This window comes from Ammodytes marinus (genome assembly GCF_949987685.1).
Source record: "Ammodytes marinus genome assembly, chromosome: 6".
Taxonomy (NCBI): domain Eukaryota; kingdom Metazoa; phylum Chordata; class Actinopteri; order Uranoscopiformes; family Ammodytidae; genus Ammodytes; species Ammodytes marinus.
The window spans coordinates 15,288,042-15,312,292 of NC_137235.1; the positions used below are offsets into that span (position 1 = coordinate 15,288,042).

Below are 24,251 nucleotides of genomic sequence, written 5' to 3' on the forward strand. Positions count from 1 at the left end.
ACAATACAGAATGTTAGTGGCTAATGTATTTGATCACTGGGAATTGGATGTTTCTTTATTCAACAGATTACGTGCAACATACAGGGTTCATCCAGCAGCAGTCATGTTACCACTGCCATCAGGTCGTAATATAGTTCAGCCTGCTCCTCCACTGGACAGACCTGGACTAGAGGATAAATCTGAGGAGACAAACAGTGAAAGTGATGGCTGGGCTTCCATTTCTCAGGACTCTAGCCCTGCTGCTGCTGCTGCTACTCACACCGCTGTGGAGCCAGCCAACAGACAGGACAATGCAGAAGAAGGCAGGCTCAAGAGGAGGAAGATGAACTGTTTAAGACGCTTCTTTTCCTGGCGTAAGGAGACAGTTTGCTCTTGCTGCAATGTGGACGTGAAGGCAGAGTGAAGACAAGCTCTGTGAAGGTTTTGTAGCAAAACACTTGAGAACTTGGTTTCAATAAATCATTTGTTTTTATTTTTTTTTAGCTTTCAGACCGGAAGCAAATGAAAACAGCAAGTCTGGCTCAAATCAACTAACTGCACCTCTAAAATATCCTCATTTCATATCTTGTTTGGTTCATTGGTACACAAATTAACATGTCAGAAAATGACAGGTCACGGTTTGAAGGGGAGTAACACGCTGGAACAATTTCTTGGATGGATCAACGTCAATGTAAGATCATACAAATGAAATATGAAAATATGACCAATGTGGCATAATAAAACAATTTCTGAGCAAAACTGTTTTAAAGTAATAACAGCTTTTGCTTATCTAATGATCAAATCCTTCATAGGATTATTGAGATTTTTGCTAAAATTGTTCTTGGAATAAGTTTATCCCCGACACTAGAAAAAAATAACAAACAGAAAATATGTAGTACTAAAAACTCTCCAAGAGGGAGATTTGTTTTTTGCTTGAAAATTAATGTTTAAAAAATAATGTTGGAACTCTGTATATTTTTAATGTTGCCATGCTTCTTGTTACTTTTTAATATCTTGCAAGCCCAAACTCACACTTTTATACTTTTGGATAGCTCTATTATCTAAAACAATAACTGCCAAGTAGTTATGTATTTTTCTGTATTAAGCGGCAGCCCTACAGCACTGAAAACACGGTGGGTATGTTGATTGTGCAAATTAAATCTATACAACACTCAATTCAGTCATGAAAAAAAAATCACAATAACGTCGTACTCATTCAAGATAGTAATACCATTGCTTTAATGGAACAGCCGGGCTGACAGCATGTAAAAGGCCATAATTCAATCACGAGAACTTAAAGCACAGGAAGAATCATTAAAGGAACACCAATAACAATTTACTTTGCATTCTCAGTTTCTCATACAAACAAATTAAAAGTAACATGGGGACCAAGACTCTTTTACATACTGACTCTCCCATTTTGAAGCTATACATAGTAAAGTTCCAGAGGTGCTTCCCGAGTCCTTCTGTGTCCGTGGATGCAAGGCTACACTGGTAGGTCCATGCTTGTAGGCTGTTGAGGATGTGTGAAAGGAAAATAATCTTTAGGTTTAGCCTTGGCCTTTGGCATTGAGGGAATAAGGGTCCACATTCACCAACAATATCCATTGTCTCTCTAGACTATCTCTCGACACCATTACCCTAAAAACATTCAAGGCTTGCTTTCCATGCTGACAAACCTTTTTTCTTCATAGACAAACAGAACCTGGGGTTTTGAGAACAGAAATGGCAGCCACTTGTCTTTTTTGCTATATTTTTCTTCTCTTGATAGTTTTTTGCTTTGTCCTTGGCATTGGGTACCAGACACTAAGACGTTAATGTAATTGTTACTCATGAGTTTAACAATAAGCTCTCTAAAAACATAATCGTTAAGATTCCCCTGACCCCCCACCCACCCACCCTTCATATTGTCCTAGAATTGAACAATCAACATTTATACAAGTCAGTTCTGAAAATACAATGGCAAGGGACATTTTTCACAAAACTTTCATTGTGAACAACAAAAAATATATTTCACTCCCCATTTGATTTGTTCAGCTTATCAAATGCAATAACTGGTTTGTTTCCTTTGTAGCATCGTACCAACATTCACTGATTTCAATATTGTAGAAGTTTTACAAAGACATAAATATAGGATACAATACAGTAAAAAATACAAAATGAAATTGATATATTTTTTTCCTTAAATGATAATTTACCAGAGGCAAACCCAGAAACGGTTCTTTGACACTAGGCAAATAAAAACACTAGAATTACCCCCTGAGGTCAAATGATAAAATAATAGCCATGTCTCAAACCAGAGCTTAGTCCCAGTTAACTCACTACTTTTTTGTTATTCATTAGTAGTGCACTATGTTCAGGACTATAGGCAAAATGTGGGTGTCCTGTGTGACACATCACCAATGTGTACTATTCAAGTGCACTGTTTTGGGTCTTATTACTATTCTAGTGAGACGTTAAGCTAAGGAAAACTTGAAGGCACAATTATCTGAGGCAGAACATGCCTCGAAAATAAAACAACAGTTGTGGTATCAACGGAGTAAAATTCAAGAAGGGAAAGAACGAAGGGGGAAATAAAAGTTTACAGTTTCAGATATGGTTTAGGTCTCAGAACAACGAGGCAGTGGATCAAGTTAAGGCCAAATTACTTAAGATCGTCCAATCGGAACGCTCAAACAGTAAATATGATGTTAGACCAGACAAATCATACAGATTTGCAATATGATATCAGTTTTAATACCAGATGCTTCTATATTTTGTCATAGCCCGGCTCGCTACATAGATATTCATTCTCACGGTTAAGTCAATTATATTAAACAAGCCTCTCTTTGCTCTTCTCTCAGAGGTTGTTATTATGCACAAAATGGTATAAATGTATGTTACAAGAATATACATGGGCTTCAGTCTATAATATCTCAGTAAGGAGTACATCCAAGCATTCAGGGTGAGGACTTTGGCTTTGAAAAGTTAGTCTACATATGCACAAATATGAAACACACGTAGAAAATGCACCATAGAAAAAAAGAACAGAAATTAAAAGGAAAACAAACAAACAAATGGACTTAATGGCTCACATACTGATCTACTTTCACTTATGACCATTTGCGTATGTAGAACCATTTCCACTGAAAAAAATAAAATTAAAATAAGAACATTAACAAAAAGATTTCACTTTTCATACCCTTCACATTTGATCTGTTATCACAGACTTGTTCAGAGTCGAAAAGGAGCAAGAAATACAAAGAGGAACAAAGACTGGGGGTTTGGAGGGCTTCAAGGGGTAAAGTTCAAGTTTGTCATTCCTCATGTGCAAGTCAATATAAAAATGCTACAACTCGTACAACTCTTGTCAATAAGACAGGTTCAGGACAGGCCAAGCTCCCCTGTAGGTTGCTAAATAAAAAGGGGCTCGGAAATTGGCAGGACAGCTTGCTCCCATAGGTGATGCAACTCCCTGTATTTTTTTTTTCTCCAGCTCTTCGCCTCCTCTGTCTCATCCACTCATGTGAAGGAAGAGCAACTGTGGGAGTCTGCATCATTACATCAAGAGCCAAAACAAGATACCCATCCTATTCCTCTTCGTCTGAAACGCCATTATTTATTCTTTTGTTCCTATGACTTCGGCTTAGGTTGGCTATCCCATTCAGTTTTAATCCCTCTGCGTGTCACTCACTCGCTGTCAGTCTCTAGGTCTGAGTCAGACCACTGTACTGGGCTCAGTTTACCATTGCGCTGGGCGTACTCGATGACTGCTGTGTAGCAGAAGTAGTACTGGTCCCAGGTCTGGATGCTGAAAGCTCTCTGTGCTCGCATTCGGCGCACTGTTTGACAGACATCTACTGTGCCGATGTCTTCCAGTCGGGACAGGCAGATGTCCAGTGTACAGAACGTGCCTGGCAGGGAGAGCAGGAAAGGATAGATGGGACAGGGAGAAAGCAAGATGGAGAGGTAAATCGAAACATGTATCCGTTCTATGAAGGACACAAAACTTTTGACAGTAAAGACAAGACTCGAAAACTATTACTGGGTTGGACTTAATTTCCCCATCAGAGTGGCATGAATAATAAGGCGACAAGTTAATCTATTGTAAAGGTACATTTTTGAATTCACATTGGCCCATGTGTTTACCTGTACGGCCGATTCCAGCACTGCAGTGCACAACCACAGGGGGGCCCCCTGGAGGCCCCATCCAACTGGAGCCCAGGCTCTGGACTGCGGCCTCCCTCCTCTGAAGTACATGTTCACGGAAGTCCAACATAGCTGAAGCACTTTTGGGCACCCCGAAGTCCGGCCAGCTGACATAGAGGTAATGGCACACCTCGCGCCTTTCACCAGACTAAGAAAAGGTATCAAAAGTTAAGAGAAGACTAGATATTTCCTTTTCTCTTTTATTTGAACTTGAATGTAAGAAGATGAGGGCCAATATGCATGCCAAGTATTACTGAATAACACGAAATGGTGACTATCTAAAGTGTGTTGTTAAAAATGCCGCTGACAAATGATATCCTACGCTAGAGACATCAAAGTCATATGAACCTTCTTGTTATCTTTAACATGTCTAGTTTAAACATTTCTAATGCAAGGCAAGGCAAGGCAAGGCAAGTTTATTTATATAGCACAATTCAGACACAAGGCCACTCAAAGTGCTTTACAGGGGCAAGATTAGAATACATAAAACACATTATAAAACATTGAAAAGCGAATAAAAGAAGCAAATAAAAAAATAAAAATAAATTAAAACTCGATTTAAAAACATAGCAAATAAAATGAAAATTGTAAGTTAAAAAGGAAACAAAAAAGTCTTCAGACTCGATTTCAAAGAACTGAGAGTTGCAGCAGACCTCAAGTTCTCTGGGAGTTTGTTCCAGATTGTTGGTGCATAAAAACTAAAAGCTGCTTCTCCTCGTTTAGTCCTAACTCTAGGGACTGTAAGTAGACCTGTCCCAGACGACCTAAGGGCTCTGGACGGTTCATAACTTATCAGCATATCAGTAATGTATTTTGGCCCTAAACCATTTAGTGCTTTATAAACCAACATCAGAATTTTGAAATCAATTCTTTGAGTGACTGGAAGCCAACGTAAAGACCTCAGAACTGGGGTAATGTGATCCACCTTTTTGGTCCTAGTGAGGACTCGAGCAGCAGCGTTCTGAATTAGCTGAAGCTGTCTGATTGATTTTTTTGGAAGGCCAGCAAGGACACTGTTACAGTAGTCAAGTCTACTAAAGATAAATGCATGGACAAGTTTTTCTAAATCTTGCTGAGACATAAGCCCTTTAATTCTTGATATGTTTTTTAGGTGGTAGTAGGCTGATTTATTGATTGATTTTATGTGTTTCTTGAAATTCAAGTCGGAGTCTACAACAACACCAAGATTTCTGGCTTGGGGTGTAGTTTCTAACATAATGGATGTAAGCTGTGCGCTGACTTTTAATTGCTCATCTTTGGCACCAAAGACAATTACTTCAGTTTTATCGTCGTTTAATTGAAGGAAATTTTGGCACATCCAATCATTGATTTGTTCAATGCACTTACTCAGTGCCTGTATTGGACTGTAGTCTCCTGGTGATATGGTTATGTAAATTTGTGTGTCGTCTGCATAATTATGGTAGCATAATTTGTTCTTATTCATAATCTGAGCTAGTGGGAGCATGTAGATGTTAAATAGAAGAGGGCCAAGAATGGAACCTTGGGGGACCCCGCATGTAATATTTGTCCGCTCAGATGTGAAATTGCCTATTGACACATAGTAGTCTCTATCCTTTAAGTAGGATTCAAACCAGCTTAGTACAGTTCCCGAAAGTCCAACCCAGTTTGCTAGTCGATCTAGTAATATGCTGTGGTCAACTGTGTCAAAAGCGGCACTGAGATCCAGTAAAACTAAGACAGAACTTTTGCCACTGTCTGTGTTTAAATGGATGTCATTGAGGACCTTAACCAGAGCAGTCTCAGTACTGTGGTGTTGTCGAAATCCTGACTGGAAGACATCAAAGCAGTTATTCATTGCTAAGTAGTTATTTAGCTGTTGATAAACAGCTTTTTCAATGATTTTACTTAAAAATGGTAGGTTAGATATGGGCCTATAATTTTTCATGAGTGATGTATCTAGATTGTTCTTTTTTAGGAGTGGCTTGATGACTGCTGTTTTCAGGGCCTGTGGGAATACACCTGTCTGAAGGGACATATTGACAATTTGTAGAACATCTGAGGCCATACAGCTAAAAACAGTTTTAAAGAAGCCTGTGGGCAGAATGTCAAGGCAACAGGATGAGGAGTTCAGGTGTTGTATAATGTCCTCCAGGTTTTTGTGAATTTTCTCAGTAAAGAAGGAGGCAAATTCATTGCACGCCCTCGTGGAAAGATGCTCAGACGCTACTGGCACAGGAGGGTTTGTTAATCTGTCGACAGTAGCAAACAGGGCACGTGCATTGTTGTTGTTTTTGGTGATGATGTCAGAAAAGAAAGAATGCCTTGCATTTCTCAGTTCTGAGTTAAACGTGCACAGTTTCTCTTTGAAGATGTCATAATGAACCTGGAGATTTGTTTTTCGCCACCTGCGTTCTGCTTTACGGCACTCTCTTCTTTCTATTCTGACCTGCGGGGCATTTCTCCAAGGAGATATTTTCTTACCAGAAACAACCTTCATCTTAGTGGGCGCAATAGCATCTATAACACTTGTAAGTTTGCCGTTAAAGTTTTCTAAGAGCTCCTTAACTGAGTTACAGGGGAGGGGTGGTATCGAAGAAAATGCTTGAATGAATGTTTCACTGGTATTTTCTGTAATATACCGCTTTTTGATTACTTTTGACTGATCAATTGTGTGAACAGACATTGTACTCTCAAAAAATAAACAGGAATGGTCCGTGAGGGGACTCATATCTGCCACTGTTATGTCTGAAATGTTCATTCCTTTGGAAATGATAAGGTCCAGAGTGTGCCCTTTGTTATGAGTTGGTTTGTCAACATGCTGATTTAGTCCAAAGTTGTCAAGGACACAGCACAGTTCTTTCGCACATCTGCCCTCTGGTTTGTCAGTATGAATATTGAAATCTCCGACGATTAATACACAGTCAAACTCAGTACAGATTACAGACAGCAGTTCAGTAAGTTCATCAAAAAAGCTTGCATTGTATTGTGGTGGCCGGTAGATATTGATGAAAATAGCTCTAGAGGCTGAATTTAACTGTAGAGCCACATACTCAAATGAATCAAAATTTCCATAAGACATCTTTTTGCATTGTAGAGATTCTTTAAACAGAATAGCAACCCCCCCTCCTTTTTTATGCACTCTGGATTCACTCACGAAAGTGTAGTTTGGGGGGGCGGACTCTATCAGAACAGCTGAGCTGTTATCTTGGTCTAACCAAGTTTCAGTTAAAAACATAAAATTAAGATTGTGCCTAGTAATAAGATCATTAATTAAAAATGTTTTACCTGCCAAGGATCTGATGTTTAATAAAGCTAAATTTAGTGTGTTCGAAGCATTGTCAGCCCGATTTATTTCAGCACACTGTGGCTGAAGAGGAATGCTTATCAGATTTGATACATTTACAGGATTTAAGAGTTTCCTGTTACTTGAGATACACTTTGAGAAACAGGGCCCCAGCTTATCCTGTGAGTCGTAGGCGTTAACTATGTAGCCGCGGCCCGGCACATATCAACAAGTGCTGACATCATCAGTCTCCCTAGCCTGATGATGATGACGTCGCGGTGGGATCAGAGGGGGTTTGCGTGGCGGGGTGAAGAGCCGGGCGCTGTGGCTTAGATTGGCGAGTTGAGGGGGACGTTGACTGCTGGGGGTACATATGATTTCCTTAAATCCCAGATCAGGAGAGGATGGAGAAAGGGTGGTTGTAGGAGAGAAACGAGGAGAGAGAGGTCGGCTTGGTGTTGACCTGCGTGGTCCAGGGGAGACGGGGATGGGTGGAGCCCCCTCCTCTCTGCCCTGATATCTCTCCTGGTCTGAGCTGTCATCTGGGGCCGGCAGTTGTCCTTCGGCGCTGCTGCTACGCTGTGTTATCTTCTTCTCCTGGGCCTTGTCCTTGGCACGAACAGATTGGTGACGTAGGACGTACATCACGTTGGATGTGAATAGTTTGACTCCAGCCTTATTTAGACAAAGTCCATCTGTCTTAAAAAGCTGCTTGCGATTCCAGAACATGTTAAAATTGTCAATAAAATGCACTGAGTGGTCAGGGCACACAGTTGAAAGCCATGTGTTCAGTGCTAACAGTCTAGTGAATCGCTCAGGTCCTCTTCTGATTGGTGGCAGAGGACCACTGATAAACACCTCAGCATTCAGTGAGCTGACCGTGTTCAGGAGATTCTTAAAGTCCTGTTTCAACATTTCAGACTCTTGTTTTACAACATCATTTGATCCGATGTGCAGAATGATGTTCTTTACAGTTGTGTGTGCAGCTGCAATTTCCAGGATTCTCTCTTCTAGGTCCGACACCATATCATTTGGAAAGCAGAGTACTTTGGTATCAACACTAAACATGCTTTTCATATCTCTAACAGAAATGTCTCCAACAATCAGGTTTTCAGGCCCGGTCGTTAGCTTGGTTAGCCCGGTTGTTAGCTCTCTCTGTGGCTCTTGGCTTTCGGGCCTTACCTTGTTGTGTGAAGGCGCTATGCTATCTTGGTCATCAGAGGGAAATCCAGGGACTTGCATCAGTGGAGTAAACCGGTTCGACACTTGCACACTTGTTTGCTGTGGAAGTTTGTTGTTGTTACCTCTCTCCCTTGCAGTAATCCATTGCTGCGGCCTCCGAGGCGCGGGGGTTGAGGAGGCACCGTGCCTGAGTGATAACGCAGGCCAGCCATCCAGATCAGTCATCTCATGGTGCTCGGCCCTGCCGGTTATCCGTCCTCCCTTTTCCAATCTCTTTGGCCTTCCACCAAGACGATTCCAGGGAGGGTTATCACTAACCTGGACACGGCCCTTTTGTTTCTTCATAGCCTTGTCGGTGCTAGTTAGCTGTGCGTTAGCTCGATCTTGTCCACTGTTTAAAGTCACTGATAGAGTGGTGTCGTTCCCACATAGTCCATTCACATCAATGTTCATTTCTATTCGATTCATTTTTGTTTCCAGTGCTGTAATCCTCTGTAGGAGTGTTTGATAGTCCTCGTTAGATAAGGGAGGCATCTTGCTGCTAATTAGCTTTAGCTGAGCGCCTCGCTTCCAGTCACCACAGGCTTGTCCTGTTGTTAGGCCCCCCCTCACGTTCTATTGAGAAGGTCGTAAAAGTGTCCAAAAATGCCTGTAGTATCTATAAAAGTAAAAATAAATTACAGTCCCTTTGATTTGTATGTATCCAGGACCTGCTGCTAAATTTATTATCGAGGAAAAATAAGAATGTAAGCAAAAAGTGCAAGAGGAGGAGAGAGCAAGCAGAAAAGCGTCTGCACAGTAGGAAAGCAGGAAGCACAGCGGTTGTTCTGACTTACCTGTGTGTTGTAAAGTTCAAGATGGGAGAGTTTGAAGTCCTGAAACACCTGGATGTGTGTGTTTCTGACCAAGAAGTATCCGTGCTGCTCGGTCCTGCCCTCCTCAAGAGGCCAGTACTGACCACACTTGACACGTCCACGCTCCACCACCCTAAGAGACACAGAATTCAGCCAATCGGGACTTTATCAGAACTTGGACTATCACTTCAGCATAGCAACACGCAAAGTACATCTATCACCCACAATTGACTTCAAAAAGCAGGGGTAAAGGAGTCTTACCTGGTGGTCATGACAATGATAAGTACCATCTGTTCCCACACCATGCGCCAAAAGTCAACAAACGTTTTTGGCAAAGGACCTGAGGAACACAAAAGTCTGTCAGGCCATGGTAACACTACCTAACTGCCGACTAGATAATAACTTGCCACTAGCTGCTCACCCTGAGTTGCGATGTAGGCGTTGCCCCTCTTGTACCCATCCATGAAACTGGCGTTAATGTAATCGGATGTCTGCAAAACACAAAGCAGAAGAGGGTGAGACTCCCTGCATGGTGTTGGGATATACTGCCCCCTGTAGGAGGACATTGAACATTACTATAGAGTTGGGTCCTCACATTCTCTGACATATCTGTAGAATCCAATTTATCAGGACAATTCCCTTATTGCAGTAAATAGTTAGAAATGGTCACACAATGATGCTACATACAACAGTAATATACAATATAGTTTTGTTTGTTCAGTACAGCTTGTTCAGCTAATGAAATTAATTTAGTTTCCAATACCAACATTTGCTCTAAAGCCAACATTTTGTCTGTGGGACTTTACACAACTTGGTCTTATGTTCATAGTTTGTCATTATTCAGTTTAGGGCTGCAACTAACGATTATTTTAATAATCGATTAATCGTCGATTATTCTTTCGATTAATCGGATAAAAAAAAGAAACATTTGTAAATGCTGCATCTTTATTCAAAAACTGAACATTATTTCAAATTCACAGTGCAGACTGAAGTGTCAAAACACCAGGGGCCTCATTTATAAAGCTTGCTGCGCACAGAAACCTTGCGTAGACAGGCAGAATGTGCAGTCAAATGTGCGGTGGCAAACCGGTGGTATTTATAAAATAATTCTTTGCGGAGAAGTGTGCGTATTCCCACGCCAACTTTTGACCATGCGTAGAGCTTCCGCAAGGTTTTCCTGACTCGGGGAATCAGCTACACTCACCACGAAATAAAGCTCTGTCATCGGAAAAACACACACATCCTTGTGAAATGCATGGCTCCCAATATATTGAATCAATTATATGTGCGTACCTATTGTTGCGAATATAGGCTACTGTTTTCTATGGCATGCAGTAATGATGTAGGTTGATTTACTTATCAAGTAGGTCTATACATGTTTTGGTTATATTTTTAAATTGAATCTTATAGTTCTACTCTATAATAATATCATATACGTCGGGAGGTGTGTCCGTGAGTGGCCAGCGGGAGAGCAAATAGTCTATATTTTAGGCTGTGTGTAAAAAGTAGTTTTGTACAAAGTTAAGGCCAAACATATTAATTAAAACTATATATTTTGTTAGATAAAATCATGTTATTAATTTAGCAAATAATTGTATGCATCTCTTTCCCATAACAACTAACCCTGGAAGTTTAAACTATAATCTGACGTTGTTGGAAATGTGTGGATCTCACAGAAGGGAAACAATGCTTTGGAATAGACTATAGGCTAATGCATTATTTCACTTCTCACAACACATTTTATATAGGCCTACATATAGTCCTATAGGTTCGCTAATACCGTACGTGATATTTCATACAGTAAAAAGTTGGGCAAAACAGCTTAACAAAGACTATAACGACTGTACCAATCATGATATGTGATCAGCGTGCGTGTGTGTTTGTGTGGCAGTTACACCGACGCATGGCACGGGCTTTCTTCCTTCCCAGTCGCTTTCTTTGCGGCCGGTTGCCTCCTTTTTTCCTCATGTCAGTCAAAATGCCATGCTTATTAAGTGCGTCATCATATTCAGGAGCTATTTAGCATTCGCCATGTATGGTAGATTGGGATGAAATTGGGAGGTGAAGTGGGATGACACGGGGCGGAGATCGTCCGCGCACAATTCACCTCAGGTGGGTAATTATAAAAGGGAAGATTGCGCGCACAGTTTTATAAATCTCAACTTTTTTTATGCGCAGCACATTCTTGGCTTTGTGCAAACGCAATGTTTTGGGAAGGTTTCTACGCACACACCTTTATAAATGAGGCCCCAGGTTATTGCTCCAATGTCCCGGAACTATTAAAAGTAATATTAAATGATAATAAATTTAAAATAAACTTAACTGGGATAACACAAAAAAACATGCAATGTATGATATATATTTATACAGTATATAAGGGATGTCCATGGTAAACCAGTCAACCGATAAGATTTTTAACCGGTAAATACTAATGGTTAAAAAAAATTAATCATCTTAATTTCTCTCAGATGACAGATCGTTAATTTTTATTGATACCATTTTCGAGACCCATTTTCTATTATTTTGTTGAAATAGAACTTGTATTATTGCTTTAATTGCTGATATGATCATAGCTCAAGATAGGACATTAAAACAGGTCATAATTCCATCTTTACTATCTATTTTATATTGCTGGGAAGACAAGTTTTCGCCAAAATCTCAAATTTATTTTTTTTGTGTTGCATTTGAACACACCAATCATATTACTGAGCCGGCCTGAACACATCACATTTGACATGTTTGCTACTTTTTTTTAAGCTAACAAGTTCTATATCCTTCCGATTTTAACATGGATTTAAAAACTGGATTACTATTTTTAACTGACGGGACTTTCTACACCGTTCGGTTGTGTGATTACTGCCGCTGCTTTGAATGACTGTTGACGCACCGATGGCGACTCTCCGAGCCCGTCTGCACTGCACACCGTCTGCAGCAGCAGCAGCTGACAGAGTGTTTTTGGACTAGACGGATACTGAGTTGAAGGAGTTTTTTTAACCCAAAGACAGCAAAGGTACAACACTTTTATATAGGCCTACAGTCCAGTATTAGATATGACCAAAATACAAGCTGTGGCCGCTCACACTATAGCCTTCCCGCACCGCTTCACGTGCGGAAGGCTCGCTGTGGGCGTGCATGAACCTGTCGGCGGCTGGATGTAAACAGTGCCGCGCCTACAAGTGACTTATTAATCGCGCGACTCAACGAATCGATGACCAAATTCGTTGCCAACGCTTTTAGTAATCGATTTTATCGATTCGTTGTTGCAGCCCTAAATCAGTTACAATAACAATTGTACTAATTTTAGAAAAATAAGCGCTGAATTGCCCCCCCCAAAAAAGGCCTTTCTTTTTCACCACAAAAAGTATGACACTGTCACGCACTCCACTTTCAATAACACATATCAGATGAGGTAGACAAGGGCAGGTGACAAGTCAAAAAAGTACTTTGTTGATCCTGTAAGTTCCTTCTACTACATACATTTAATATACTGTACAACATAGTTTCTGCAAAGTCACATAAACCTACCTGTTACGTGAAGGTGGAACAGAGGCCTACATATGACTGACAGCAATCAAAATTTGGCAGCAAACATTCATCAAATCATCTTTTATCCAGTGTTATAACTTTCCAAAGCATGTGTATTATTAAATAATTATTTAAACAAGAGAAAGAGAGAACTTATCTCAAATTAATTATTACCTCATCCTCGTCGTCACAAAGCTCACAGAGTCGCACCCGAGAATGATCAAGGCAGAGAACATCGCTGTACCTGTTCTTTATCTGATTGGATAGTTTTCTGTGAAGGCAGAATTGAATGAATTGAGAGGTAACGAGACAGTCGGCTGATGAGTTATACGCATGCTTTTCACTCAAGTTTCTTCTGGTACAGAAAATCAGTAAATAAAGGAAGTGACCAGCAGAGAGACACTCCCGCACACACACAAGAAAATAGGAAACCAATTCATAGAATCATTTTTCTCATGTCTTACTTGGAGTAGTCAAAAGTGCCTGCTGGCGGCTCCTTGCGGATCTCCTCGTACTCCTGATAGATCCCCTTCTTCTTCTTCCTCTTGACATAGTCCACCACGTCACGCACTGCCATGCCTCCCTGCTCTGGCATGTGAACAGACATCTCCATGCAGCTGTCCTCATCCTCATCAGGACCCCATGATGAAGACAGGGGTGGGGAGGAAGGCTGGTGAGGGGGACGAGGCAAAGACTTCTGGGGCAATGGAGGCACCCCTTCCTCTTCCTCGCCATCGTCCTCCTCCTCATCCTCCTCCTCCTTTACACTCTCATTCTGAGACCTGTGGGCAAAGTCTGTCGCCTCGCCGTCTGCCTCGTCCCCATCAACTTTCTGTGAAAGTGGTGTGTCAGGGGGCGTGTCTGACTGGGGAGGGGCCTGGCGCCCACTGCCGTTCATGTTAGCATTGGGGCTAGAGCCACTAACAGCCATGTTGGCCCCCCCGCTCACTGCTGAGCCGTTCCAGTGTTGGTGGTTCCCGTGCGGCCTGTTTCCAGCAGATTGCGGGGTCTGCTGGAACTGGCCTGGGCTTTGAGTCCTGCCCTCTACCACGATGCAGTGGTTGTGTGGGTTAGCATTGCTATCATCGTAGCAGGTAGAGTTAGCCATGGCTAGCTCAGAACCTAACTGTGTATTTATATGGGTTTGGGACAGTGTAGCGCCTGCGCTTGTGTTGCTGCACTCTAAGCTGTAGGAGCGCAGCAGGCTTCCCACACAGTCGTGTGTGTCATGTTCTTGTGTGTCACCCTGAACAGTGTTTGTGTGTGCGTTAACACAGGACTGGATCCAAGCCACGTGGTTATACTGGGAGGTCCCACCCAAGTGTTCAGGGAGAGAGGAGACTGGGATGTGACTGGCCAACTCATGAGCTTTCACTGTGCACACCTGGTGAATGGAGAAGAAAATAGATACAAAATTACGAATGGCAACAAAGTGGCATACACAGAAGTAATTAAACTCAAAAATAAAACAGACATACGTACCCTTTCTCTCAGCTTCTCACGCACAAATAGGCGGAGAACTGCGAAAGGTGCTCGAAACCAAAGAGGTGATGACACAATGAACACACATTTTAGACGAGCTGGAAATGCCCCCTAGAAGAGACAAACATGACAGACAAAATTAAAATTTGTTTTTAGTTTCAGTTTTGACAACAAAAACTTGAAGACGGGTTGATCAGAGGGCATGTGCCTCATAATTACCTTGAGCAAATTGAGGATCTTGACACAGAGTTCGTAGTCAAAATTGCCATAGCTGGAGTTGGTCATATCGTAGATAAATATGAGCCCATCTTTTTGAGTTTGTAAACTAAGGGAGAGAAGAAGACGACTTAAATCTGCTTGTTTTCTTTTTCTATACATGTACTTGGTGGAAAACAAACATAGAAGTCCCATTGTGTGGAACATCAAAGGACCAACACTATCTGGAGACCTGACCCACTAATTCGAGCAAGAAAAGTCAAAGTTAAAATCAAAATTACAAGACCAATTCTAAAGTGGGATAGGGAAACAGTAATTGAACATTAACATTTTGAAAGGAGCAAGTGAAACCAAACACAAACAGCAAGGTAAACGGCAAGGATATGTGTATGTATGTATAAAGGGTTAAGGAATCACCACTCTATGGCTTTATCCAGCTGATAGATGATGGCCTGCAGCACAGCTTTGTGGGTGGTGACATCTGGCCGATGGAGATGAGCAGTGAAGAGTGCTAGAGCAGCGCCCTTTGCATCACGGCCAGGCTGGTAGCAACATTAACAGGTCATCAATCACATCAATGCTAATTCTATGTGATTTGAAAGAAATTGCAAGTCAAGTACTGTATACTAAGTGAGCCTAAACAAAAATCTTACTCCATCTTTATCTGTAAACTTAAGATAGACAAACACACCAAAATCTTGCTTGTGAACCATTCTCGGTGTAACCCTATGTGTGAAGCTTTGTTTCCATTGAGAGATACAGTTATGTTTGGTATGGTACGCCATGCATGTATTTTATATTTTCAGTGTCAAAAGTTGTGAAGGATACCAAAATAAGCCGTGTCGTACCTATTTTTGCCATCCTATCGTTTGGGTACCAAGCAGTCCAAAGAGGGTTGAGCTACACACTGCAGTCCATTGAATGGTCGACACAACCCAGTTATTTGCCAGTGTGGCTCTTGCCGTGGCTATCGCTGTTTGGCACATACGGCAGTGGAAACACAAGCCATATATAGCGTTCCGTACCAAACCATACCTTACCAAAACTAACTGTGCAGCTCAGTGGAAATGAGGCTTAATTGTGAAATGATCAGCTGCAGTAACTTGGAAAGGAAATGTTATGCGATACTCACCAGGACTGTAAATTTGCCACACAGCAGCTCAGAGCGTAGGGGCTCCTCGTCAGGGTTGATATTAATGATGCCCTCTTTGATTCTTGTGTTCTATTTTTGATACAAGACGGTGGAGACAGAGAAGGGGGAAGTCATTAATGTGGCATGCACCTGAAAAAGAATTTAAATAAACTAAAAATTTACTTTGGTCGTTGCCTAGTGTTAGTCTGTATATCAAAATAGCTGTCATTATATTGGAACAGGTACCAATCCTGTGATAAGAATGTCAGTGGCAGACAGCACATTTTATTCTTTTAGCTTTTGTCACACGGTGCCCTTAAGGTTCATATTATTTTTGACCCACCATATACACGTAACATTAAGTTGTGCAGCCTCAAAAATATCACCGCCTGTCTCTACACACTGTTACCAAAATGATCAAGCAAAAAGCTTCACAAAGGTAGTGTTTGTTGCTGGGACATTTCATTTAATCTTATGGGTGTTCATTCTTTCCGCTTCATTGAGGAGTTGTTAACACATTAGGGGCTGTCGGTCAAATATAGAAAAAGAATCTCCCAAAAAAAGGGCAAAACATAACAGCAACAATTACACTCTCATTTGTTATTCATTTGTTTGAATATTGTGTAATGTGTCCACCCTAGGGATGTCACGAGAAACAATACTTCCGTTACCAGTCTATGCCAAATTCTGAAAACGTGATAGTATTAGTTTTTTTAACAGCACTGTAGGTACCGGGGTTGCAATTCTTCCAGAGCTGACGGGGGCAGCATATTGCCTACAAGTGTTTTAGACTGCCATTAAATGCCAAAGGAAGAAGAACGCCTACAGGTGCGTGCGCCACCCATACACCGGCACAAGCAAACAGAAGCCTACACTAACGTTAAACAAGACATCTTTTAAAGACACACTTAAAATAACGATCTCTGCCCATACAAAAAGCTCTGAATTGGACAACTTGACGGAGCGATAGATGTGTCTAAATCCATCCGGTTGCCTCTGTGTGTCTGATGATGGGCCTTTATCTTAATAATAAACAGATTGCCGCACATTACAACAGCATTAACATTAATGTATTGGTAACTGTTTAGAAATAAGTTAAGGCTGAAGGGCTCCTGAATCGTTTATATTGTGCTTGGTTTTCTCAGTGTTTTTTTAAAAGACTAATTGACCAGTTTAAATTAAAACTTCCGTTTAAACTTTGGAGAAATTAGTTGCTACCTGCATTCCTACTTATAGATTCAAGTTTAGTAAGTTAGACAAAAGGTTCCAAATTGTCTTGGAAAAAACAATCATTATCTATCCAATCGTTTATAAACGATCCGATCGGAAAAACAAGCCTAGTACAAACGCAGGTTTATACAACAAAAAACCACCAAATAAGCTTGGGAGAAATTAATCAAAATCCCAATTGCAATATTCAGGTCAGAACATTTGCATTTGAATATCTTCCCCAGATGTCTGGTGTGGTGATACAAAAAGTAAACAATCATCTCAGTCTTGTCGCCAATCATAGCACTGCTGTACCTTGTACGCTTGGAAGAGGTCGATGGCTCTGATGACGTCAAACTTGCGGGCCATAAGAAACTTTACAGCGGTAGGTTGAGAGACGAGCCCGGCACTGTGAGGGTGCTCCCTGCTACGCACCTCACTCAGGAACTCCTCCACAGCCTGGACAAACATGAGAGAGGACACGGAAGAAAGAAGGTGAGGGTTTTGGTGTTTGAGGTGAACTTAGTCACACACACACCACTACAAATATCTGTTTGTGCAGAAGGGAAATAACCAGAGGAGGGGAAACTGTAAAGAAAATAAATCAAAAGCTTGGGGTTCAGGGGGTAGAGCAATAGGAAAGAAAGACAAGAGAAGATAGGGGTGACAAGTTGACAACTAAAATGAACATCAAAATGCATGAGGGGTCAGCCTCCTCAGCTTTGTACTTCTTTCCCTGCCAATGTTGCAATCATGAGGGACACAGATGGCAGCAGCAGCAGCCTGTGCCCCTGGAAGATTCCGTGGATGAGAGCACTCATTAGCCAGGAGACAACAGTCAGTTTATTTTCACCCAAGTGAGCTAGATCTGTCCTCCAAACATGTAACCAGCAGAAAGAGAGTCTACAGGTCCTTCTCATATAATTAGCATATTGTGATAAAGTTGATTATTTTCCATAATGTAATGATAATAATTGAACTTTCATATATTTTAGATTCATTGCACACCAACTGAAATATTTCAGGTCTTTTGTTGTTTTAATACTGATGATTTTGGCATACAGCTCATGAAAACCCCAAATTCCTATCTCAAAATTAGCATATCATGAAAAGGTACTCTAAAGGAGCTCTTAACCTAATCATCTGAATCAACTAATTAATTCTAAACACCTGCAAAAGATTCCTGAGGCTTTTAAAAACTCCCAGCCTGGTTCATTACTCAAAACCGCAATCATGGGTAAGACTGCCGACCTGACTGCTGTCCAGAAGGCCATCATTGACACCCTCAAGCAAGAGGGTAAGACACAGAAAGAAATTTCTGAGCGAATAGGCTGTTCCCAGAGTGCTGTATCAAGGCACCTCAGTGGGAAGTCTGTGGGAAGGAAAAAGTGTGGCAGAAAACGCTGCACAACCAGAAGAGGTGACCGGACCCTGAGGAGGATTGTGGAGAAGGGCCGATTCCAGACCATGGGGGACCTGCGGAAGCAGTGGACTGAGTCTGGAGTAGAAACATCCAGAGCCACCGTGCACAGGCGTGTGCAGGACATGGGCTACAGGTGCCGCATTCCCCAGGTCAAGCCACTTTTGAACCAGAAACAGCGGCAGAAGCGCCTGACCTGGGCTACAGAGAAGCAGCACTGGACTGTTGCTCAGTGGTCCAAAGTACTTTTTTCGGATGAAAGCAAATTTTGCATGTCATTCGGAAATCAAGGTGCCAGAGTCTGGAGGAAGACTGGGGAGAAGGAAATGCCAAAATGCCTGAAGTCCAGTGTCAAGTACCCACAGTCAGTGATGGTCTGGGGTGCCATGTCAGCTGCTGGTGTTGGTCCACTGTGTTTTATCAAAGGCAGGGTCAATGCAGCTAGCTATCAGGAGATTTTGGAGCACTTCATGCTTCCATCTGCTGAAAAGCTTTATGGAGATGAAGATTTCATTTTTCAACAAGACCTGGCACCTGCTCACAGTGCCAAAACCACTGGTAAATGGTTTACTGACCATGGTATTACTGTGCTCAATTGGCCTGCCAACTCTCCTGACCTGAACCCCATAGAGAATCTGTGGGATATTGTGAAGAGGAAGTTGAGAGACACCAGACCCAACACTGTGGATGAGCTTAAGGCCGCTATCGAAGCATCCTGGGCCTCCATAACACCTCAGCAGTGCGACAGGCTGATTGCCTCCATGCCACGCCGCATTGAAGCAGTCATTTCTGCGAAAGGATTCCTGACCAAGTATTGAGTGCATAACTGAACATAATTATTTGAAGGTTGACTTTTTTGTATTAAAAACACTTTTATTTTATTGGTCGGATGAAATATGCTAATTTTTTGAGATGGGGATTTTTGGTTTTTCTTTACTTTTTTGCCAAAATCATCAATATTAAAACAATAAAAGGCTTGAACTACTTCAGTTGTGTGTAATGAATCTAAAATATATGAAAGTCTAATGTTTATCAGTACATTACAGAAAATATTGAACTTTATCACAATATGCTAATTATATGAGAAGGACCTGTATGAGTGACTCCAACAGATTAACTCATCCCCTACAAACAAGCAAATTTCAATCTACTCTCTCGTTGGACAAGGAAGAAGAATGCGGTAGTCAAGCAAAAAACTAAAGACTCTGTCTTGTTAGATGACAGGCAAAAACACAAGGCACACTCATTGTAGGTAAACAGACAAACACCTGTAATTTATCAACCAAAATGGTATATATTCATTAATTTCTGATACATGTATTGAATTAAGCCAGGAGCTTGATAATTAGCCTACACAGAAAAAAGAAAAAAATATATATTTGGTCATTTATCCAGTCAAAACACTTGGGCAATAAAACAAGATTTGCAACTCTCCGGCTGTGACAGATCTTGAAGTGTGTGCCAAGAATGTAGTGAGCCCGAAGCTTTGACTGGACACACTGAAGTCACAAAACACACGATTGAGAAAGCTAACCGACATCCGTCCCTGGATCAAATCACACATAATTATGTCAAAGCAAATGCATTCAACACTCATCACGTTTGCAATCAGTTACTGGAAATGCATTTCTCTATAATGCAACATTTTTTTAATCAAGTAATGTGAGATTGGAAAGTTCCCTCCTCCTCTTAAAAATTTTACTGCACCACAAACATTTCCCTAAATTGATGTTGATGTTGCCAAAACCTGTTTGGAAATGACCAACAGTCAGCTTCACATACAGTATGGGGCTATAACGAAGTTAAGGAGGGTACCTTTAAATCACAACATATACTGTATGTTACCACCAGTAAGCTGAACCAGGGTTGTGTCTATCCTTGATGGTGATGATTTATAATGAAGCAACAAGTCATTGACTTTCAGCAGTTAGTTAAAACTAAAAAGCGTCCTGTACATAATGTGTCTTCTGTGCAGTTAAACCGATGTATGTCACACTGTATATGGGAAAAGTGAAGTGATGTCAGCCACCAAGAAAAACATCGGCAAATCTAGGCAGCACACCTGTCTCGCTGAACCGCTAACCTTGTGAATGTTCGATGAAGATATAAACAAGGAGCTGTGAAAAAAATAAATAAAAAGCTGTCATGAGAATTGCTGAGGGACATTGGATGTTTGCTATCAAAGCCAGGCCCAACCCCTTTACTAGAAAGTGACGGCAACAACAATGCTAGGAACCGGAGGATCACTTCTATGAAATCTTGACCGTAAATCTGATAGGCTACTAGCTGGTTGGCTCGTAGCAAAATACTCGCGTTGTACGAAGAGTCCTTTCTTACTGCGTCTTCATTGTGTCACGATGCATGATGCCAACCAACACATATGACAATCAGTGTTTGATCATTCCTAACCTTCACATTTGGTCCTATTTGGTTTTTAACGCCGAGCAAGATAGCTGTCGAGGAAATTCCCTGCAAGTCAACAATAGCTATTAGCATTAGCCAGCTGCTAGCTTACATGTGGCAGCTGGATGGCTAACGATGGCGTTAAAGCCACATGTTAGGAGGCAAGCCATGGGTAACAGGGCATCGCTTTTTAATATTATGGATATGAACTATATCTATGTGGTTCACGTAGAGTAGGCTTATCACGGGAAATACTATTCGAGGCACACAGCCGGTTAAGTGATCCCTCCGCCTCCTCCTACTAATACTACTAGCAAACGCCATCATGCTAACACACATGCTAACTGCTGTCAGACTCCGGAGGGTGCGAACGGGCCAGGGCTGGTTACTGGACCGCATCGTTCCCGGGAAAAACACCGTGACCAAATACATGCTTAAATAGGAAACCGAAAATGACATGTGTCCACTCCAAACATGATGGCGAGATATGAGAAAAAAATCCGTAAAGAGTCCCTTACCAGCTGCTCCTGAGTTGTCAGGGCTTCCGCCATCTTGAAGCCTCCGCAACGTCGCAACGGGCGCGCCCACCAGCCGCTCGCTCACGCCCTGCAGGAGAAGGTACCCCAAGACGAGCCCCGCCCAGAGAGACCATCCACCGGACAGGAAAAAAATAAACAATTCATCAGAGCAGTTTAACAAATGCATTACACCAGGGGTGTCAAACTCATTTTCACAAAGGGCCGAATTACGACATGATAATCACACGAAGGGCCAGACATACGAGGCATAGGCTAGATTTTGTTTACATATTTTGGGGGACAAATTATATGTGGGGGGTATGGGGGTGCTCCCCCAGAAATTTTTGTGCGTCAAACACTTAATTTCCTGTATTCTGGTGGATTTTTCTGTGTTGGTTTTCTGTGCCTTTTCTGCGTCAATTTATTGTGGAAATGTCTTTATTTTTGTAAAGGAAAAGACAACATTCAGGTTCCTGGTGAAACAATTATAAAGGACTATAATGCAGTAAGGCTCTCAGGCATTCTGGATTGAGCCACAATATGTTTTCTCTTGGATTTTTCAAAACTTTCTGCACATTCAAAACATATCACGCTTTTAAATTTTATTTTTGTATAGGAATCATGACCCAGCACCAGTGTTAACTATTTATGACACTTTACATTGGTAATGAAATGCAAAGCCACCATTGGAAACAAAAGGGGTGGGCTATCAGCGGGTATCTAACGTTAGTTAGTGAGCTATATTGTAACTTCAGGCAAAAGTTAGAAACCAGATAATGTTAGCATTCATCCTTAGACAGTTGACACAATCAATCATCATATTAGCATGCTATTTAGCCACATAGATTGGCCTATGTACAGCCATTAGAAAACTGACATATTTTCTTCAATGCAAATTCATCAATTCATGGCTTAAAATCCTGAGCTGTGGAACTTTCAGCAGACATTCCTAGTGGTAAGCTATGCGAGTGTCCTAACGGTTGGGAGCATGTGCGACGTGCCAATATGGCACAGGCTCCACATGAGAGAAGGAAAAAAAAAAAAAAAATAAAAAAATCATGATATATTTTTTTTTTTTTTTTTTTTTTTGCGGGCCAAATTGAATGGAATTGCCGAATTGGTTCGCGGGCCAGATTAAATATTGAAACGGGCCAGATTTGGCCCGCGGGCCAGAGTTTGACAACCCTGCATTACACTATCTTTATTCTTGCGTGTAGCTATGTTACCACTCACGGCACATACACTGTCAGTTTGATTTTACGAAATGTAAGCCCTAGGGTTAATAAAAACAAAATTTAGCATCTAGGCTACATTTTGCCACAGATAATTACAAATCTGTTTTGACATAGGCCTATATCTAAATACAAACCATTAAAAAAAATGTATTTTCCCATACAGTTCTACTCTGATCTAGCTTTCATCATACACGTTACCAAATATATTAAACTAGGCTAACTCTTTCGTCTATCGATAAATAAATCAATCAAATCGTTTTTTTTATTTGATTTTTGCATTATTTATTTCTCATATTATTTTCTTATTATGTCATTCGATCCCTGTTTTTATGTTAATTCTATTTCAATGTTATGGTAAAGGCAAGTGATTTCTACATTAAAACACCCTTGTGCTGCATTTATCGTATGAATAAGAATTATTTAAGGTTGATTTAGGCTATACAAATAAACGCTTTAATTATTATTATTATTATTATTATTATTATTATTATTATTATTATTATTATTATTATTATTATTATTATTATTATTATTATTATTATTATTATTATTATTATTATTATTATATTTAAAATATGTTCAAACCATATTGTATAATAAACACAGCATCAATACAATATTTAACACTCTTTAAACCATACGCAGTGTCTCAAGAAACACTTCTCTCAAATATTTAACAGAAAGCTTATTTAGTATTACAATGAGAATTATTAATATTAGTACTAATATTGGTGGTATAAGTAAGCCTAGTGGTTATACCATAGATAGTATTCTAGTAGGCATATACAGGTGAAACTCGAAAAATTAGAATATCGTGCAAAAGTTCATTTATTTCAGTAATTCAACCTAAATGGTGAAACTAATATATTATATAGACTCATTACATTCAGAGTGAGATATTTCAAGCCTTTATTTGTTATAATTGTGATTATTATGGCTTACAGCTTATGAAAACCCCAAATTCAAAATCTCAGAAAATTAGAATATTACATAAAATCAATAAAAAAAGGATTTTAAATACAGAAATGTCGGCCCTCTATAAAGCATAATCATGCATATGTACTAAGTACTTTTGGGCCCCTTTTGCACAAATTATTGTCTAAATGCGGTGTGGCATGGATGCTATCAGTCTGTGGCACTGCTGAGGTGTTATGGAAGCCCAGGTTGCTTTGATAGTGGCCTTCAACTCTCCTGAGCTGAACTCCATAGAGAAACTATGGACTATTGTCAAGAGGAAGATGATACACACCAGACCCAACAATACAGACGAGCTGAAGGCCACATCAAAGCAACCTGGGCTTCCATAACACCTCAGCAGTGCCACAGGCTGATAGCATCCATGCCACGCCGCATTTAGGCAATAATTCATGCAAAAGGGGCCCAAACCAAGTACTTAGTACATATGCATGATTATACTTTATAGAGGGCTGACATTTCTGTATTTAAAATCCTTTTTATGTAATATTCTAATTTTCTGAGATTTTGAATTTGGGGTTTTTATAAACTGTAAGACATAATAATCACACTTATAAAAAATAAAGGCTTCACATATCTCACTTTGTATGTAATGAGTCTGTATAAGATATTATTTTCACCTATAAAGTTGAATTACTGAAATAAATGAACTTTTGCACGATATTCTAATTTTTCGAGTTTCACCTGTA

At 40.7% G+C, this 24,251-nt stretch overlaps 1 protein-coding gene across 2 annotated transcripts; it reads right to left on the reverse strand.

The window, feature by feature from the left end:
* Positions 1-1,190: 1,190 nt before the first annotated feature.
* ptpn9b (protein tyrosine phosphatase non-receptor type 9b) lies at positions 1,191-21,390 on the reverse strand. Of its 2 annotated transcripts, XM_080029809.1 has the most exons (13): positions 21,353-21,390; positions 17,327-17,470; positions 15,803-15,892; positions 15,088-15,212; positions 14,674-14,779; positions 14,455-14,565; positions 13,437-14,356; positions 13,147-13,243; positions 9,869-9,938; positions 9,709-9,787; positions 9,430-9,580; positions 4,108-4,315; positions 1,191-3,872 (listed from the first exon to the last, which is right to left on the reverse strand). In XM_080029809.1, the coding sequence occupies exons 1-13, from the start codon at positions 21,383-21,385 to the stop codon at positions 3,649-3,651; spliced, it is 2,358 nt and encodes a 785-aa protein (XP_079885935.1). In that variant the 5' UTR covers positions 21,386-21,390; the 3' UTR covers positions 1,191-3,648. The 2 variants fall into 2 exon arrangements, with proteins under 2 accessions (XP_079885935.1, XP_079885936.1); XM_080029810.1 differs by lacking the exons at positions 17,327-17,470; positions 21,353-21,390 and having other exon boundaries at positions 15,088-15,256; positions 15,803-15,817.
* Positions 21,391-24,251: the final 2,861 nt, after the last annotated feature.